Source organism: Schistocerca piceifrons, chromosome 1 (assembly GCF_021461385.2).
Source record: "Schistocerca piceifrons isolate TAMUIC-IGC-003096 chromosome 1, iqSchPice1.1, whole genome shotgun sequence".
NCBI classification, from domain to species: domain Eukaryota; kingdom Metazoa; phylum Arthropoda; class Insecta; order Orthoptera; family Acrididae; genus Schistocerca; species Schistocerca piceifrons.
The window spans coordinates 269,245,379-269,266,709 of record NC_060138.1 but is presented as its reverse complement, the minus strand read 5'-3'; the positions used below and the strand labels follow the sequence as shown (position 1 = coordinate 269,266,709).

Here is a 21,331-nt window from a genome sequence, read left to right as displayed (position 1 = left end):
CTCCTGAATAAAATACTCTGGTGAACAAATCAAAACTGGAAAATCCAGGATGGAATGTAACAATATTATGAGAAAGAAAGTTGCCACTCATCATATAACAGAGATGCTGAGTTGTAGATAAGCACAACAAAAAGATTTTCACACTTAAAGCTTTTGGCCAATGGGCTTTGTCAACAATAGACACACATACACACACTCATGCGAATGCAACTCACACACATGACTGCAGTCTCTGGCAACTGAAACCACACTCAGTTACCTGAGACTACAGGCATGCGCATGGGCGTGCGAGCATGTGCTTGTGCGTGGGTTCATGTGCGGTCGTGGGTGCAGGTGCGTGTAGACGTATCTTTCCACAAAACGAAGGCCTTGTTCACTGAAAGCTCATTTTCTGACGGTCTTTTGATTGTGCCTATCTGCGACTCAGCATTCCTTTTATATGGTGGTTGTAACCATCCTAATGAAGGTTGAGGCCAGGAGAGTTTCAGGAACCTAGGATATATTTCAGGGAGCGTTCCCACCTGCACAATTCAGAAAAGCTGGTATTGGTGGGAAGGATCCATGATTTTCAGTTGTTGCATTTCTCTTTATCGATGATATAACATTAACAGGTAAATAATTTTGATGTATAATAATCAACTGCAGGCCTGGCTATACTAAATAATGCTAATTCATATGTGCTAAGATAAGTATGGTCCATGCAGATCAAATTTAATGGTCTGTTAAAGATTTTTAATCAGTTACTGGAAATAATAGTATCATTTGTTTCTTGGTCACTGCCTCGTTTGTGCTACTCATGAAATTAGTGCCAAGTTAGGCTTATGACAAAATCAAAAGGCTTTATTATTTGAAACAAAAAATAAGTGCAGAGGTAGTGACATGTGGTAGCAGTGTTTTATGCACACGGGTCCGGAGATAGTGGCTGGAAAAAATATATAAATAAAAAGCACCTAAATTATATTTTTAAGAAAGAGGTAGCATTTTTTTGTAACAAGTTTTTGATTTTTATATGAGATGATAAATTACAGCACCTTGTTATAGACAACTGAAATTGGCATTTTTGAACAACATAGGCCATATGCAACTAAAGAAGTTTATGGAAGCAGTTATCATAGCCGCACCTCTGTAATAGTGTACGCCTACATTTTTACTCATTGCTGTTGCATATGCATCTGCAAAACACAATTGTGCCTGAAAGAATGAATTACTTAGAAGTCACATAAAAGCTCCAATTACAGTAATGAATTTTGCAACTTTGTTACTTTAAATAACATAAACTTTAATTTTTACTTCATTTTACTTCAGCATAAAGGTGAGATGGATGATATAAATGAGCAGAAATGATGAAAACAGAAAGCTGAACAAAGGAAATCTGATTATGAAGCAGTCATTATGTTGTTGAACTGAATAAGAATAATATTATTACATGGTCCAGTCACATTAATGTGACTACCACCTATGCTCAAGATCAATGTGCAAATAGCCATTCAAAGATGGTAGGTGGCAGCAATAGCAGTGGAGAGTATATAAAGCATGTTGAGGGATCCAGAAAATAATGCAGCTGTCATTTACATCATGCTGTGGTAAAAGTATACAGTGCAGAGCAAAAGGGTGCTATCTAAAACTGGTACAGAGGTAGCTGTGGTGCACCACAGGACATATATTACAGGGGTGAGTGACGACTGTGGGGATATGTATAGGCAAATAGATGTGTAACTGTTGAAAAACTGACTGCCCTGATGAACCAAGGAGCTACCAACAGTGTCTCCGCAATAACCGTTCAGTGGACATTGCCATGTGTTGGCTTCTGCTGCAGGTGTGTGGTTCATGCATCCATGCTGACTGTTGTTCATTGCTAATGAAGGCTGGAATTTGCATGCCAAACCATAACTGAATGTCCATTGAGTGGTGACAGGTGGCCTTTTCAGATGAATCACATTTTGTGCTCCACTGGACAGATGAGATGAACTTGGCATTCTGGAAGGATGGATAACAGATCAACACAAGTATGCATTTATCCTTGAGGATCATGTCTGCCTCTGCATGCAGTCTGCTTTTCCTCAGCATGAAGGCATCTACCAGAACAACAATGCAACATGTCACACAGCTTGCAGTGTATGTGTTTAGTTTAAAGAGCTCCAGAATGAGTTTACAATACTGCCCTCATCACCAAACTCCTCGAATTTAAACCAATTGAATATCTGTGAGTCCTCCTCGATCAGGCTGTTCATGCTATGGATCCTCAGTCGAGTAATCTAGCACAGCTCACCATGGCACTAGAGTTGGCATGGCTCCACATCCCTGTCAGTGTTTTCCATAACATCACTGACTCTCTTGCTGCACATCTCTCACTGCAAAAGATCGTTATTCGGCTTTTGACAAATGATCACATTAATGTGACTGGACGGTTATGCATCATATACAGTTTTATTTGTGAGACAGATTTATACTTACCTTCAGATGCAAAGTATTTAGTACAGCCAATGTATGTACATAATAGTAGAAGTACATGAAACTGTCCTAGTTTTTGAAACTATTAGTTTCTTCCTCAGGGTAGGAGAGAGGGATGAGTTGGAGTATAAAAGGCTAGTAACACAGACCCCAGGATGAGCAAAACCCACCTTCAGTGAGGACAATGGTAAACACAAATGGAGGGGATATTATCAGAGAGATTAGGAGCCACCTTCATCTTAATCAATCCTCATCTTCACTAAAGGTGTGTCACTCATATCCTGCAGTCTGTGTCACTATCCCCACATACCCCAACTTCCTGAGGGAGAAACGAATAGCTCCAAAAGCAAGCCCTTTTCATGTACCTCTGATTTATGTGTGGGTATTGGCAGTACTAAATATTTTGCCTCCTGAAGGTAAGTAGAGTTCTGTCTCATTATTCAATAATTTCCTCCACTGAATTTACCTCTGGCACAGTATATGGTTTCTCAGCCACTGAATACTGAATGATCTATAGATTATACTTCAGAATATTTTTGCTGTCATTCACTTTTTTTTATTATATATTTTCATTTCAGGTCACACAGTTATATCATAACCAGTTTCAGTTTATTGCCAAATGATCATCAGATGACCTGTTTATAAAGAAAAAAAGGGTGTAATAACTTACCAGTAAATTAAATCACGAATAAAACAAGCTTCTGTACTTAAGCAAACATACACTCAGGTGACAAAAGTTGTAGGATACCTGCTAATGTCATGTTGGATCTCCATTTGCCCAGTGTAGTGCAGTAACTCAAGGTGTCATGGAGTCAACAAGTTGTTGGAAGTCTCCTGGAGGATAATGAGCCACACTGCCTCTACAGCCATCTAAATGGGAAAGTGTTGTTGGTGCACAATTTTTTGCATGAGCTGACCTCTTGATTATGTCCCATAAATGTTCAATGGGATTTATGTTGGACAACCAGGGTTGCCATATTATTCACTTAAATTTTTCAGAATGTTCTTCAAACCAATCGCAAACAATAGTGGCCTGGTTGCATGGTGCGGTGTCATTAAAAAAAAAATCCATCATTATTTGGGAACATGAAATCCATGAATGTCTGAAAGTTGTCTCCAAGTAACCAAACATAACCAATTCCAGTTAATAATTGGTTCATTTGGACCAGAGGACCCAATCCATTTCATCTAAACACTGTCCACACCCTTATGGAGCCACCATCAGCTTGCACAGTGCCTTGTTGACGACTTGGATCCGTGGCTTCATGGGAGTGTGTTACACACTTGAACTACCATCAGCTCTTACCATGTGAAATCCAGACCATAGTTTTCCAGCCATCTAGGATCCAACTGATATGGTCAGAAGCCCAGGAGAGGCACTGCAGGCGATGCCATGCTGTTAGCAAAGGCACTCATGTGAGTCATCTGCTGCCATTGCCCATTAACACCAGATTTCACTGCACCACCATAACGGATATGTTCATTGTAAATCCCACAGTGTTTTCTGTGATTATTTCATGCAGTGCTGCTTGTCTGTTAGCCACTGACATCTCTATGCAAACGTCACAGCTCTCAGTCATTAAGTGAAGGCCATTAGCCAGCCAATGCATTGTCCTTGTGAGAAGTAATGCCTGAAAATTGGTATTCTTGGAACATCCTTGACACTTTGGATCTCAGAATATTGAATTTACTAACAATTTCCAAAACTGAATATCCCATGCATCTAGCTCCAACTATCATTCTGTGTTCAAAGTCTGTTAATTCCCATTGTGCAGCCATAATCATGTCGGACACCTTTTCACATGAATCACCTGAGTACAAAAACACCTCCATCAGTGCACTGCCCTTTTATGCCTTATGTATATGATACTACTGTCATTTGTATATGTCCATATTGCTCTCCCATAACTTTTGTCACCTCAGTGCAATTGAATGCATTATGTAGCGACCTGTCAGCTGAAGAGGTCCAGAAATGTGGTTACTATATAAAAAGATTTATTCTTTGATTGTACACACCTGTGTCTTTTACTTATGTTTCACTGATACAAATGGCTGGATTTCCTAAAAAGTCTGTTTTGTGCCACCTGTATCCAGTAGCTGTAGCTGCATCTGCAGCTATGAATCTAGTCCATACTTATACCTAAGCTAATTGTGCTATATATAGTCTGTGCTCACAGAAAATGCATGTTAGGAAAAAATCATGACGCTGTTATCTATTAATAATGAGTAACCAAGTATGACAGGAGCCCTTCCTTATCCCAGCATGTGTTGCTATTTTACCTTAGAAACCCGAAATTTATTGATAGTCAGTCAACCCAATACACACTTTCCTAGAGATGCATGAGATATGATGTATTCATAATGGCACAAGTTGATGTAGGTTCTGTGTAGCAAAATTCAAATCTCATTAATTTTTTAACCACTATGTAAGTGAAATAATTCTTTTCTATATCATATGACTATATCCATTTTGTAACATTCTGAATACACAAGACAGTTCTCCGTCTGTTGATATTGCTGTTACCAACTTGCATGTTCCTATAACTCTTCCAGTTTCTATTTTACAGTATGGTCGCTACAAAAGAGCTTTTATTACAGAGAACTCTTAACAATATGGGGGAAGTCATATTGTCACATTGTAACCACAGTCAAGTCCAAATATGAAAGCAGAGTCATCAGTGAAGTACACCACTTATCACTGAAAGCATTTTTATCATGGGACCCAATGTACAGACAGAATAGAACTGCCTTGTTGACAGAGGATGCTATAAACATACAAATGCTGAATATTTCAGAATAAGCAAACATGACAGACACAACAAATTTTGAGAACCTTATAGAAATGATAAATACTAAACAAAAAAAGTTTGCTGGTGATCAGATGTGAATTAATTACACTAACAGCTACTCAACATTTCTTGCAGGACAGCTTGCAATATTGCTCCCTCTCCTGGAAAAAAAGCAACCCACTGTTTCAAAAGTTCTCACTGGAGCCAACTACAGCATTGTAGATCTAGATCTTTTCAGTAATCCTCTGAATGTTGGCACTGGAGGATTCTCACTTTTGGGTCATAGCCTCTTCATTGTGACAGGATCAAAGGTAGCCTCTACTGTCAAAGCTTCTTGATTATAAGCAGTTTTTCTGCTTCTTGAATGATAAGCCTGTGCCTCAGGACTGTAGCAGGATTTCATTCGGAGGACATGAATGGTGTCTTTGGATTTTTGTCTTCTTGATGAAGAGCAATAATTCTCAATATTGTATGTCATGCAGCATGCAATGAAGGATACAGTATGGCCAAAAGCAGAATTCTTACTGTTCTGATAGTCTCACTTACCGCATGGGCATAAATATCCATACCAAACCTCCTGGGCTGCATATCATTGACCAGTGCTGGGTGTTATAGTTCTCTATGCCCTTTTCCTGGGTGTCCAAGCCTGCTCTCCTATTTCTTTAGTTCCAGGCATGAGGCATTTCACATAGTCATCCTCAACAACATTCACTTTAAACGGAAATAGTGTATCCATTTTTGTTTCAGCCTCACACTCATGAAGGAGAAAGAACAGCATGAAGCCTGTAGTTTCTTGCTTCACTGTGTTACATGTGAAAGTCACGACAGTCTGTCTCTGTTCAACATAATGCACATCAAGAGAATGTCTGTCACTGTCTTAATAGAGTATTCTGTGATGGTATTCATCTGTGGGTGGTAGGTTGCTGTCACCCAGTGGGTGATGTTGCAACATAAAAATACTTGGCACTGCTCAACTGCAAAGCTATTTCACTATCAGAGACTGTCATATGTGGTCATCCATGCTTCAAAATGGTCTTCTACAAGAAACCTTGTAATTCCTGGAGCTTCAGCAATTGGCACAGCTTTGGTAACAGCCTAACAGGTGACTTAGTCTGTGCAGACTCTTATCCATTGCTTCCCATTTGTTGATTTCAACAACCTTGCAAAGAGGTCAAAGCCATCCTAGTGGAAGGGCACTGTTGCAGACAGAATTACAGGTGGAATTTGTACCAGATGCCCTGGAGATAATTGCAACATGTTCTTCCATTGCTGTTATTCCTTCCTAAAGTGTCCCTCATAGTGTTGATAGAGTCCTGGTCACTGATGCCTGCATCTGATTATGTCTAAAGAGTCTTCATGAGTCTTAGGTGACCAGACTCTGGCTTGTCATGGAAATACTTCATGATAGCCATTAGATAAGCTGTGATGGTGAGTAACTGGTTCCATCCCATTGGATCATAGTTTCTCTTAAGACAATGTTCCACCTATTAATTGGAATTTTCCTTTGGTTGGTTCCTCCTTCTTCAACACATTAATGATTTTCAGTAGTGCTGATTCTTCCCTCTGATCAGCAGCATTGTCATTTAATTCAGCAATGACTGAAATTTCATCCACACTACTGTGTTCCACGAAAGTATTCCTTGAAAGGTAGTCAGCATCCTTCTATCTGCATATGCTTTTGTGTACCACTGTTATTCTAGTACTGTTATTCTAGCACTACATACTCCTGTTGACTAGACATATTTCCCATTTGTGAGCTGCAGCACAAATGCTTTTGTATCACAGAATATAGTCTTCTTGAGCTGGCGACGGTAAGTATTTGACATTACAGAAAAAGTATCTCCTGAATGGTCTAGCACCTGGACCAATCAGCTGTCAGTGATGACATCAATGAGATTTCCTGACTTCTTGATAACTGTTTTCCACAAAGGATTTGCATCTGTGGCAGTCTCACCTCCAAAGATGGTCTCCTCACTTATGTTTCCTAAATTCATTGGCTAAGCGAGCAACTGGTTCCTCTGTACAGCAACAGAAATGACTAAGATGAGTTGAAGAGTGAACTCATTTATGGTACAGTAATGGGCTTTGTCCCACAGATCAACTATAAGCTACATCTACATGGATACTCTGTAAATCACATTTAAGTGCCTGGGAGAGGGTTCATCGAGCCACCTTCACAATTCTCTATTATTCCAATCTTGCATAGCGTACAGAAAGAACAAACAGCTGTAAATCTTTCTGTACAAGCTCAGAGTTCCCTTATTTTATAGTGGTGATCATTTCTCCCTATGTAGGTCGGTGTGAACAAAATATTTTTGCATTTGGAGGAGAAAGTCAGTGATTGGAATTCCGTGAGAATATTCCGTCACAATGAAAAATGCCTTTCACATATAGTTGATTGGCATGGATAGGAGTATTGTGATGGTTGATGTCTTGTGGTGTGATAGTTGTCAAATATTTGACCTGTTTCTCTACCATAGTATGCAATGGGTCCAGGGTGACCACAGTGGGAACATACCAGCATATTGCCCTAGCCTCCAAATATCTGATTTTCCGCAGGTCATTATACTTAGTGAAGTAGCTGGTTGTACCAGCATTGGATGCTGTGTTATTGATTGATGACTGTGGCATAAGTCCAAGTTGGCCAGGCCCATCCTTGTGGCACAGATGCTTAGATTGGCGCTAAAGTTCAAAACATCTCTCTACCTCAAGATGTATGTGGTTCACGTTCATGGTGGCCATCTCTTGTGTACTCATTCCAACATTTCTGGCTGCCATAAACTGCTGTATCTCCTCTCTCACTTGGTGGCATCACCTACAAACAAATCTGTGGTATGGCAATGGGCACTTGTATTGCACTACCTATGCCCACCTATTCATGAGTCATCCAGAGGATTCCTTCCTAACCACACAGAATTCCAAAACCCCTTGTCTGGTTCATTGATGAAATCTTCATGTTCTAGATTGAGGTTGGGGTTCCTCCAGAATTTCAACATCTTCTCCCCTGTTCACTTCACCTGCTCCTCCTCAACCTAACAAGCTACCCTCCTAAATGTTGACCTCCACCTCAAAGATGGCTACAAAAGTTCCTCTGTGCATATCAACCACCTGAATTACCTCCACTTTGACAGCTGCTACCCATTCCATATCAGGAAGTCCCTTTCCACACAGCCTAGCCACCCATGAATGTCACATTTGTAGTGACGAGCAGTCCTTAAAATATACCATGGGTCAAATTGAGACCTTCACAGAGCATAATTACACTTCCAACCTTGTACAGAAACAAGCCTCCCATGCCTCATCTCTCCAGCCACCCACCATCATCCAAAGTCCCACTGTTCAGCCACAGACGAGCATTCTCCTCATGGCCCACCAAACCTACACAATATCCTAATCCATCCTTACACAACCCCTGCTTCCAGCCTCTTGCCTCATGGTTCATATCCATGTAAGAGATCTAGATACAAGACCTGTCCCATACATCCTCCTACTCCAGCTTGGTCACAACCATCACCTATCCAATCAAAGGCAGGGCTCCCTGTGAAACCAGTGATGTGATCTACAAGCTAAGAGTTGTCTGTTTGCATGAATAGCAACTGGAAAATTATTGCCAAGAAACAGCTGGACCACCCAGCTACTGAGCATGCTGTCCAACATGACGTTCTTCATTTCAATGACTGCTTCACAACCTGTGTCATCTGGATCCTACCTATCAACACCTGTTTCTCTGAACTGGACAGGTGGAAATTCTGCAATATATGCTGCACTCCCATAGCCCTCCTGGCCTCATCCCTCATTAGGCATTGTCCTTTACACACCTATCCCCTTCCCTGTTCCCATTCCAGCACTACACAGTTACACATCCTTCTATTCCATCAATGTACATACAGTCTTTCTACTGCCCTCATTTTCTGCCTACTCCCACCTGCCCCCCCCCCCTTCCCCACCTCCATCTAACCTCCCAACTGCACCTAGCTACTCTATCTCCATCCTGTCCCTGTATGCTCACACAAGCAACAGCTTACTATCCCCACCCCTACCCTGCTATCCCTCCCCTCTCCCAGCCTCCTCTGTACCCCGACCACCCAGACTGCTTCTGCCACCATGTGCAGTTTATTTATATATATATGTTTGCATAATTCAGAAGAAGGCTTTTTGGCAGAAAGCATACTTACTTTGCAGTCTTTTTGCTGTGCCTGTATGCGACTTAACATTTCCCCTACATGGTGAGTAGCAGTCTATTCTTTTCATAATATTGTCATTATTCCAGCCTGGATTATCCATTGCGTGATCTTCTCTTAATACTCACATATGAGGGAGGTGAGGTCGTGGTTTTCTCCCACAACCACCACAGGAACATTGTTTGGAAGTTAGTCTTACTTCTTTCATCCAACTCTTTTCTCTTGCATTTTCTCAATGTACTGGCACCATTTGATAAATTTCTCTGTTTTAACATCCCTTACCACAAGAGTATCGTACATGTCTTCTGCAATTCCTTTTGAGTGTGAGATCTTGTCAACTTCTGTCATATTCAGGTTCACAATGTTGCATAGGGCCAAAATATTCTTTTTTTTTTTTTTGTTCTTGAACCACTGCTGGGTTGTTCCATACAAATCAAAGTGCACATTTGTCAAAAACATCATGTCATTTCACTTGGTGGCAATTCATTTAAATTCTTTCAGATCCTGACAAGCATCTCTGAAAAACACTGATGGATGCTTGAAGTGGATCTGACTTAATGCTGTTTTAGAATCCGCTGGGTTCCTGAATATATGGACTTTGAGAATGATCTATGATCTACTACTTATATACTGGTTCCTGTCTGTGTAGGCAGTGGCTTTTATGTTGACTAACTGGAGCCATAGTGATATGCATATTTTGATGTACCCAGAGTCTCCACCAGACAGTGTCATCTTGTAACTGCAATTAACACAAAATCTGGAAGCAGGGTCACCAATGAAGCACAACACATATCAGTGAAATCATGTTCATTATGGAATCAATGTACAGACAGGGCAGAACTGACTCCTGGACAGTGTGTGCTGCTATTTATACAGACATTGTATACTCGAGAATATGCAAACATTACAAACAAAGAAATTTTTAGAATATTCTAGAAATTTTAAATACTAAATAAAAAATATTTGCTGGTGATCAGATTAGAACTGGGGACATGCAGCATGCATCCAGCTCTGCTAACTGCTATTCCACATTGCCTGCAGTGTTGCTCGCAGCAATATTCAATCTTATGTGTCATGGAACAACAAATTTACAACTCAGTCATTGCTGCAGCTTCCTTGTATTATGCCTGGTAATAAAATATTCTCATATACTCCAGTCCATAATTATAACTATATCCATAACCCACATAATCTTTTAAATGTCTTCATAAGATATAGTGATATTCTTGGAGCCAATCAACAGCATTTACTCCTGGTCTGTCATTGATGTGACCTACTACCTTGACACCATAGAAGGAAGACTGCTTATATCACTAAGCTATGTAGTATCTGCATATTAATGCATGTTTGTTTTTTATTTTAACTGGGTCTTTATGCTGTGACAGGTTTCATTAAAATCAATGTACTCAATGACAGTGGAGGAGGGACTTCTTGTATTCTTCTGGAATCCCAAAATGACAGAGCTTGTGTGAAGCCTCACATAATAATGACATGCAAAAATGTTTTTAACAGTGCAAGGAACATATACAGAAAAGTGTGTCAATCTTTCATGGAAATATTATAAACAGAAGATAAAATAAAGAAAGAGGCCCCGCCCCCCCCCCCCCTCACCCACCCACCAACCCACACCCACCCACCCACCCGCCCACCCACCCACACACACACACACACACACACACACACACACACACACACACACACACACACACACATTACTAGCAAAGAAGAAGGCTGGCTGTTATAAAATTAGACATTTGTATAAATTGACACATAACATGGTTAGCACTGAGAATTTCCATAATCAATTTACAGAACAAGCTCTGAAATATAACCAATGACTTCTGTGTCTTGTTTGACTATTTGTACTTTCCACCCAATATGTGTTCACACTATAGAAATAACGTTGTCATACAGAATACAATCTCTAGACATCACATAGCAAAGCTCAACTTTCTCTACCATGTCACATTTATCCCATCATATTTTAATTAGATAACCACAGAACCCTATGAGGTGTGTCTAAAAAGTATCCAACCTTTGATTTTCCCATGCAGAATAGAGATGATAGCACAGTACCAATGTACACAGTAAAGGAAGAGACCTTTATGCGGATGTGTGAATTTTGTACCCACCTTCCTGTCAGTCACTCAGTGAGGTGCTACACAACGTGTTCATCAGATTACTGATCCTCTCAAGATGACTGAATGTGTTGAGCAAAGATACTGCATCAAATTTTGTTAAAAGCTTGGTGATTCTCAAAGTGAAACAATTCATAAGATTCAGCAGGTGTTTGGAGAAGATGCGATGGGTGTAACACAAATTAAGGACTGTTTCAACTGATTCAAAAATGCCTGCACATCAGCGGAGAGTGACCAGCATTCTGGCAGTCTCCAAACTGCTTGAAGTACAGCTGTTCTTGAGAGGGTGCAAAATTTCGTGATGGCAGATTGTCATTTGACCATGTGGGAGATTGCCCAATAGGTTGTAGTGAGTAAAGATTCTGCACATGCAATTTTGCATGATGATTTGAACATTCACCAAGTGGCTGCAAAATTCATGCCCAAGTTGTTGTCGCAGGAACAAAAAGACCTCCATTTTGACATTGCACAGGATCTTCTGGACACCACCGACACTGATCCTGGTTTTCTGAACACCGTGATAACTGGAGATGAGCCATGGGTGTGTGGGTATGACCCAGGAACAAAAAGACATTTGTCGCAATGGAAGCATCTGGAGTCTTCAAGGCCGAAGAAAGTGCAGCAGCTGAGAAGCAAAATCAAGGTGATGTTGACTGTCTTCTTTGAAGCCCATGGAATTGTGCATCATGAAACAAACAGTGACAAAGGAGTACTATCAAGATTTTCTCTGGTGACTCCGTGATGCAGTTCGGCATGGAAGACCAGACATGTGGATGATGAAAAACTGGCAACTGCATCACGACAATGCCCCCGCACATTCATCCTGCTTGATCCTAAATTTCTTGGCCAAACAAGGAATTACAGCCATTCACCAACCTTCCTACTCTCTAGACGTGGCTCCTTGTGACTTCTGGTTGTTTCCAAAATTGAAGACGCGCCTGAAAGGATCCCGTTTTGAGAATAGAGAAGAGACAATGCGGAACATGACAACAGAGCTGAACACCATTCCAAAAGAAGACTTACAAAGGAGTTTTCAGCAGTGGAAGGATTGGTGAGCTAAGTGTGTGCAAGCTCGAGGGGCCTGCTTTGAAGGGAATTAGGGTCCCAACCTGTCAGGTATTTGAAATATTTTTTCTGGCCAAAGGTCAGATACTTTTTAGACAGGCCTCGTATGTGTTCACTTGTGAGCTTTCATACACCTTCTACCTGTGTTCTTTCCACCTCTACCCTACACAGTATATCTTATTCCCCACATATCAATAGATTTGGAGTTAAATAGACTTATGATTAAACCTGCATTGAAATTAGTGCTTGCTTTAATTCCCATGGTAAGGGTATAAAATTCCGTAAGTGACAAACAATACTTCTCTTTTGGTATTACCCATTCACCCTCACACATTTGTTGTATTTTTCTTGTCACTTTCTTTCCAGGGCAGCCCATCACCTATAAGTTCTTTGTTAATATTCAGGTTTTCTAAATTTTTTGTTGAGCCTATATGTATGTCTGTACCTAAACTTACCTTCCAACTGAATCATGCCAATCGTGGCTTTAAAGTTCTTGCCCTATATTTGGTATTTTTTCAGTAACTATAAGTAATCCAAATAGTACAATGGGCAAAGTATATAAGGTATTAGCTCCAAGCAATGATAGTTTCAATTTTTTTTCTGTTCATCATGTCATTTACCATCTCTAGTATCCATTTTTCTGTTACAATTTCTCTTTCTTTTTTTGTAGATAATTTTAAATTGAGGAACACAACAATTTATAATCTGTGCAAGTTCAGCTGTTAACAGATGTCACAACTGTCTCCTGAGATGAGAAATGAATCGAATATCTCTTACTTTAAACCGAGAAAAAGATGTTTTCAAAATATAACCTTACTGTTTCTTTATTTTTATAACATTTAAAGAACTACAAGAAATTGCTGAATTTCAAGTGATGTTATTTTTTTACAGTGTTTCAAAGCTATGCATCAACACCATCATTAACACCAGATGATGATGTATTCCGGCATTTGGCTCTTACTTACTCTGAGAACCACCCTGTAATGCGATTAGGTGGTGCCTGCAAACCTGGCGCACCTTCGTTCAGTCGTGGTATCACTAATGGTGCAGCATGGTATCCACTAACAGGTAACAGATGATATCTTATAGAGAGAAATATTCTCATTATGAAACTTGAATCAAACAACATTTGTGCTCACACAAGAACACACAGAAATGAGCTAAAGATAACACAGACACTAGTGTTTGAAACTAGACGTTCCTTTATCTGGCAAACATGAAAAAAGGATATGGAGAAATAAAATTGCATGGGAATTAAATGAAATCACCCAGAATCTTCAGATGAGGGAGACGTCAGAGGACACGGGCACAGAGAAATCCTCTTATCCTTTCTCACTATATTGTATTGCATTGTACTGTATTTTTATCAGTCCTGTACCTCGTATTTTGTACAGAAAGTACATGTAATAACAGACAAGTTGAAGTGGATGATATGATGGTAGATGATGGGGAATATTATGATGTTTAAATGCAAGAGATGGTGTACATCACTTCCCATAATGATAATCAGTGTGACAGAAAATACATACTACAGAGTTCAGAAGATACATAAGTAACAGATATTTCAGAAATACATTTAAAAGTTACATTGAATCACAAAACAGGGATTAAGCCAAGAGGAATAACACACTTAAAAGTCCAGGAAACAAATAAATAATAGAGATTAAAAAAAAATAGAACATATACACATGGCTAACGAAGGAATATTTCAACTCACCAGTTTCATAATCATGTTATTCGAGTAAGTTATATGCTCTAACAATTACAACAGTAAACATTATACTCATTTGGCCATTTATATGCATTCAGATACATAACATAAGTGGATAAATTGATTTGGACAGATGCCCCATGTTGTTTAGACAATCTGCTGCTTATTGTGCCATGTTAGATTCTAAGAATTTCTGTATATTGTGAAAGCAGCGCTTTATTAGGAATGACCTTGGTTTTATTTTAATACCCTTTTCTTCCTTGATGATCTTTATTTATGTTGGGAGGTGATGTATTTTTTCCCATACATTTAACATCTTTTCTATAGCTTTCTTGAGTGCAGTTTTCATGTATCCCAGCTCGCACTTGATTTTTAACTAATTTCCTGAACAGTCTTACTTATTCCTGCCATTTCCTGTCTTTGGACAGAACAAGCAATCTTTGATTCAAGAACTGACATTTTGTCACTTCCTGTGGATCACATTCTGCAATGATAAAGCAATTAATGTTTTAAGTCATTCAGTGATTCTAGATTTAACACCATATTAATTTTTATAAAATGAGCTACATGCATTATACCAAAGTTGTGTTGTGAAAATAATCCATTTGAATCAATATGTTATGAGTATCTTTCACATCAATAAAGTGTCACAGTTCCTTCATTTAAAAAAGGTTTATTGATTCAAAATGTGTTTTGCTTGGTTGTGTTATAAAATTTCTGCTCAAGAATGAACATAGGTGCAAAATGCAATCTGCACAATACTCTTTAAATTAATCTACTGCTTGTGTCATGTTATATGTGAACCAGGAATAAAATTTGTGTGATAACTAGGGCCAGATTTTAATGACAAGTCATATTTTTTTCTGAACTATAGGGTGGATTTTAGAACAATTTATACACAAATCTAGGCATTTTGGTGTCAAAAAATGTATTTTGATTGTGCATATAAAGTCATATTTCTACAAATTTTTGTAATAGATCATATTGCAGCTAACTTTTAATATAATAGGTCATATTTCCGTCAACTTTTGCCAAAAATGCGTATACCAGTTTTCTTGTATCTTAGGGGGCACACGAATAAGAAAATGAATATGTTGCTCACTAGACAATATTTAACATGCTATTATGAAAGATAAACAGATAAATAAGTACACAGCTTTATTTCTCAGGACTGTAGCAGAAAATTGGTGTACCACAACAGTTGTTTCACGAACATAAAACATTGTTGCTTAGAGTTGACAATACGCTCTCAGAGCCAACAAAGGTGACTTCTGCCGTAATAATCATTGCAGTCGCACAGATGTTACCAGTAACCAATTTGAATACAGTCTTTGCCTTGTTCAACATGCCTAAAGCAAAGTGCTCGGACAACGTGAAGCTGCGAGGATGTGTTCGAGAATTTGGAGAGACGTTCTTTAGTACTGATGGGAAAATATTATTTTGTAAACTGTGTGAAGTTAAAGTTAGTGCAGAAAAGCACTTTAATGTGCAACAACACTGTAATACCGCTAAACACAGCAGCTGTGTGAAACGAAATGCTGAAAATAACAGCAGGCAAATGCTGTTATTAGAACAGACAGGTCAATCGTCAACCATGCAATCATTCTGCAAAGATTTGTGTGCGATGATGCTGTCCTGCAACATCCCATTGGAAAAGCTGAAGAATCCACGCTTCAGACCATTCTTGGAGAAGTACACAACACATCCAGTTCCAGATGTATCTACACTGAGAAAGAACTATTTACCCATATGCTACAATGATGTGCTCAACAAAATACAAATTACTATTGTTGAGCAAAAGATCTGGCTGTCGGTAGATGAAACTACAGATATTAGTGGGTGATATGTTGTTGGTGTTCTAAAAGTTGATGGCCCTGGAGATATGTTCCTACTAATGTGTGAAGCTCTCAATAGAGTAAACAATTCGATGATTGCTATTTTTTTTTTTTTTTGGACAACTCTCTGAAGCTACTGTTGCTGGATGGTGCGAAAAGAGACAATGTTTTGCTGCTTGTAACAGATGGTGCTTCATATATGGCTAATGCAGTCAAAGGGCTTCAGATTCTCTACCCCAGTATGGTGTACACCACTTGCCTTGCACATGCATTGCACAGAGTTGCTGAAGAGGTGTGATCAAATTACCCTGACGTGGACAAATTAATTTCCTGTGGCAAGAAATTCAAGGAACAAGCACCTTCAATGCCCCTCCCATCTAAACCTGTTCTTACATGATGGGGTTCTTGGCTTAATGCTGCTGAGTATTACTGCATCAACTACACCAAAATAAAGACAATCTTCTGTGAGTTTGATAGCGAAGAATCAAGTTCTGTCAAAATTGTGAAAGAAGTTTTTGCGGATAAATTGTCTCAAAACTTGGCATACATCAATGCCAATTTTTCAGTGATATCAAAAGCAATCAAATGACTGGTAGCTGTTGGCACTCAGCTATGTGAGGCCCTGAGTATTGTGCAGCATGTACAGAGTGAGTTGGATCGAGCTCGTGGTCATGTGGCTGACAAAGTGAAAACCAAATTGCTAAGTGTTCTCCAACGGAATCCTGGATATTCTACACTGTGCAAAATTAGTGACAGTCTTTCAGGGAATGCCGCAACATTTGAAGATACTGAAACAGAGCTGAACTCCAGTGACCTGGCTGACTTCAAATACACTCCAGTGACGTCTTGTGAAGTGGAGAGGAGCTTTTCCAGGTACAAAACTATTCTCAGCAACAACCAGAGATCTTTGACAATGGAAAACCTGAAAATGCACCTTGTGATCCATTGCAACTTTGCAGATACTGAAGATTGACATACGGTATTAAATAATGTGAAACCCTTTAAATACTATTTAGAAATAAAAACATTCAGATATTCAAAAAATAGGTGCAAATTAGCCACAACCTCTACAGAAAGAAAGAACTATACTTACATTATTTTGAGAAGTGCATTTTGTATTACTTTATGGCGAATAAAAAATTAAATAAACAAACAAGAATGTTTTAAATAAACTTCTATTAAGTCATATTTTATTTTTTAAGGTCATATTTATGTTAAGTTTTAGGTCATAAATGCTTGCATATTTCACTATTTTTTAGGTAATTAAAATCTGGGCCCTAGTGATAACATTAATCAATGATGCACTAATCAAGGATTTTTAAATGCATAAATCTGTTTTAAATTTCTTCACACTTTTTTTTTGTATGTAATGAACACAGATTATCTTGTTATGGCAAGAATATATGAACATTTGGAATCTGAACAATACATGATAGGCAGGAGTGAGCCATCAGTATAAGAATAAAGAATCAAAATTTTATTTATTTGATTTACAAAGTAGTTTAATACATTGATTTAATGTCTAAGAGGCTAGTCAAGTTACAATACATTACCAATCAAAACACTGCCATTGACCAGTATCTTTCTAATTTACTGGGCACTAGTGATCCAAGTAGGTTTTTGTAGCCCACTGGCACTTTCCAAAGATAAGCAAAGATTTTACACATATTTGTTGATGGTATTTACTGCACTCTTATCTTCATGGATTTACTCTGTTAATCTTAAATTTGTGTATGCAGTTTTAAATATGAGTTGTAACATTTTACTTTCAAAAACAGTTAAAGAGATCCAGATAAGAGAAATGAAACATTAGTTACCCCACAGATGAATTTATGGAGAAGTTAATTTTTTCCAGTTCATATTTAATAAACCAAACATAAGAGCATGTCACATTTGTCAGTGATCTTCTAGCTACAAAGAACATTCAAAGCAAACAGGTATTGTGAAGGTACAAAAATCAAACTATGTCATTCCATGGGAAGCTACGGGATAACATGGAAGGTGCACATAATGTAACTGCATTACTACCATTTGTTATAGACGTGACCAACAAGGTAGGCAAAATTGTAAGGCAAGTGGTCATCAAGGTGATCAATTATAATGGCAACAAGTAAAGAGATCTTCTGCCTTTTACTAAGGAGTGTACGATATAACCTACAATTGCTGCAGTTGTATTATAGCTCATATAAGAGAACTGGGCCAGACAATAAATGCACAAGTCATGGACATGGCCAAAACATGGAAAAATGCAACATGTCTTTAGTTGCTGACCACATGAAACAATCTAAAGAATATATATGCTGTAATAACACCAGTTCACTGTCAAAACAAGCAGCAGTTAAAAAAAATCAAATATGGTGTCAAAGTCATCAAGCAGTCTAAAAACATTGAAAGATAATGCAGCTACTCACTCTGAACCAAGGGCTTTTTGCAGTAACAATAAGCCATACAGTAATCCAGAAGAAGCAGCAATACTACAACACTAGTCTACAACAGTAGTCTAATTACAGCAGTATTAATTGCTGTTGTCATATTCACCAAGAATGGCCAATTACTACCAAGCACGGAAAACACTTTTAATTGATGTCAACCAACAATTAACTAATGTGATGTAGTAATGAAGTTCTTTTTAGCTTCATAACTTATTTGCCCGCCTAGAAAATGGCCTTTGCAATAAAGGCTACAAGATCAGCAAAGTTTGGTAATATGATACAGTTGCAATGGCAGTTTGTGCCTGTCAATGTATAACTTGTCTCATTAAACATCTCTGAAGACTCTCTTTTGTTATGGGGTTTGTAGAATATCATGTGTGTATGAATTACAAATGAGAAATTTAGAACACAGAGGAATTTTATTCACACAGTACATTTTTTTGTACGATGAAATTTGTTGTATGTGCTGAATTTCAATTCTTAATACAATACCAGAAGGGGGAAAAAGATAAGGTAATGTACAGTGGGAATATGTAAAAAAAAGCATTGACAATTCCTTCCATGCCATAAATGGGTTCTTGATTCTTCAATTCAGTGAGCATGTCTATTTAAAAATATAAGGTTGGTGCATAAGTACATACTGTTTTTTTTATAAAACACATAATGGAGACTGTTTACAACAGTCTGCCAACACTGGGCTAACTTTTTGATTCTGTGCTTGTAGAAATCACATGGTTCTGAGGCTAAGAACTTGTCAAGCTATTTTTGAAGTGCACTTTCATCTGGAAAGGAAGTGTGTTGAAGATTGTTCAACAGAGAGCAGAAAAAGTGAAATGTGAGAGCATAAGATCAGTCTTCCTGGTCATCTGCAAGACCTTTCAGTTGTTGACAATAAATGTCAGCAGTGATGGTTTCACCCAGTGGAATCAATTTGTAGTACACTGCACCATCTCTGTTCCACCAGATGCATAACATTATCTTTTGTGGATGTGTGTAGGTCTTTTTATGGAGGTTACTTCTTTGTTTGGGCTCAACCATTCCTTTCTTTTCCTTATGTTAGCATAAAGACACCATTTCTTGTCACCAGTAATGATGCAGGACAGGAATGGTTAGTGTTGTTCAAGAGCCAGTTGATGACAAGCAAGTAGCAATACATATATGGGCACCCATTGAATTTTGTGATTTTGGCTTAGAGCATGTGGTTCCTATACACCTGATTTTTGAACCCCCATTGCTTGCAAATGTCACATAATGGTGGAATGATCACAGTTCATCACATTTGCCAGTTCTCAAGTACACTGATGTGGATCATTGTGAATTGATGTATTTAAATGACCTTCATCAAACCCCGAAGGTCTTCCTGAATGTGGAGGGTCACTAATGTCAAAACGATCCTCCTTAAAATGAGAAAATAATTTTATTGCTGTGCTGTGGTCAGTGGCATTATCTCCATACATAGAGCAAATGTTTCTAGCAGCATCCACAGTTCCACTACTGACTATACGTAAACTCAAATAGCATCAGTGAACTACAAATAAGAAAATGACAATCAATAAATAAACTCATAGTGTCCAGAACACCAACATGAAAAATAAAAACACTGTGAACTTATGTAGCAACCCAATATTTGCAAATGTTCGGTATGCAGCCATATTTCTTCATCATAATATTCATTGTAGATTTCATCGCTAAGCAACAAATAAACATATTGTACTTCAGATTTTTTTTTACACATATGAGGTTGTAGGCTCTCATTTCTTATCTTGCTTCAACCCTTACACTCCTTTTGTAGTACATTTTCATGTCTCATTATATATTTTGAAAAGGATAGACTGCTACATACGGTGAAGATTATATGTTGAGTTTCAGACAGGCACAACAAAAAGACTATTACACACCGAGCTTTTGGCCAAAGCCTTCTTCAGAAAAGGAAGGAAAATACACACATATTCACACAAGCATTGAAAAAAAGCAGCAATCTGGACTGTGGGAGGAAAGGGGAATGGATATTAGGATACAAGTAGAGGCAAAGCTGCCTGGTGGAGTGTGCAGGGACTAGAAGGCAACAAGACAAGTCTGCCAGGCATAGCACATGCACATGACCCCTAACTTCAGTGACTTTGGCCAGACTGTAACTGTTGCATTGAAAAAAAAGCAGCAATCTGGACTGTGGGAGGAAAGGGGAATGGATATTAGGATACAAGTAGAGGCAAAGCTGCCTGGTGGAGTGTGCAGGGACTAGAAGGCAATAAGACAAGTCTGCCAGGCATAGCATTGGGATTCTATGGGAGAGGGGGAGGGGAAATTGGGAATGGAAAAGGAGAGAACCAGAGAGGGGGAAAAGACTGGTGAGTACACTGGCAGTGAGCAGTGCACGATCAAGGTGAGGGGGTGTGAACTGGGAGGAGGTGGGTAGGACAGAAGGGTTGAAGGGTGTGGGGACTGTAGGTTGTCACAGGTTGAGATCAGGATAATATTGGAGTGAAGAATGTGTTGTAAGGATAGCTCCCATCTACGCACTTCAGAAAAGCTGGTGGTGGAGTGGAGGATGTAGATGGCCTGTGTTCCGAAGCAGTCACTGAAATCAAGCATGTTATGTTCAGCTGCATATTGTGCCACAGGATGGTCCACTTTGCTCTTGGCTACAGTTTACCAATGGCCATTTATCCCGTACTAGAAGTCTAGCAAAATCTCCAATCCCTGCTTAAAGCCTTAGGTGCTTTCCCAGG

General features: G+C 38.8%; 1 protein-coding gene across 2 annotated transcripts in view; it reads left to right on the top strand.

Moving 5' to 3' along the window:
* LOC124782272 (carboxypeptidase M-like) overlaps positions 1–21,331 on the top strand; it is a 300,939-nt gene that overhangs the window by 235,609 nt on the left and 43,999 nt on the right. For both annotated transcript variants that reach the window (XM_047253925.1, XM_047253926.1), the window contains exon 6: positions 13,516–13,692. In XM_047253925.1, the coding sequence (XP_047109881.1) occupies positions 13,516–13,692 (177 nt within the window). The remainder of the gene's footprint in view (positions 1–13,515; positions 13,693–21,331) is intronic.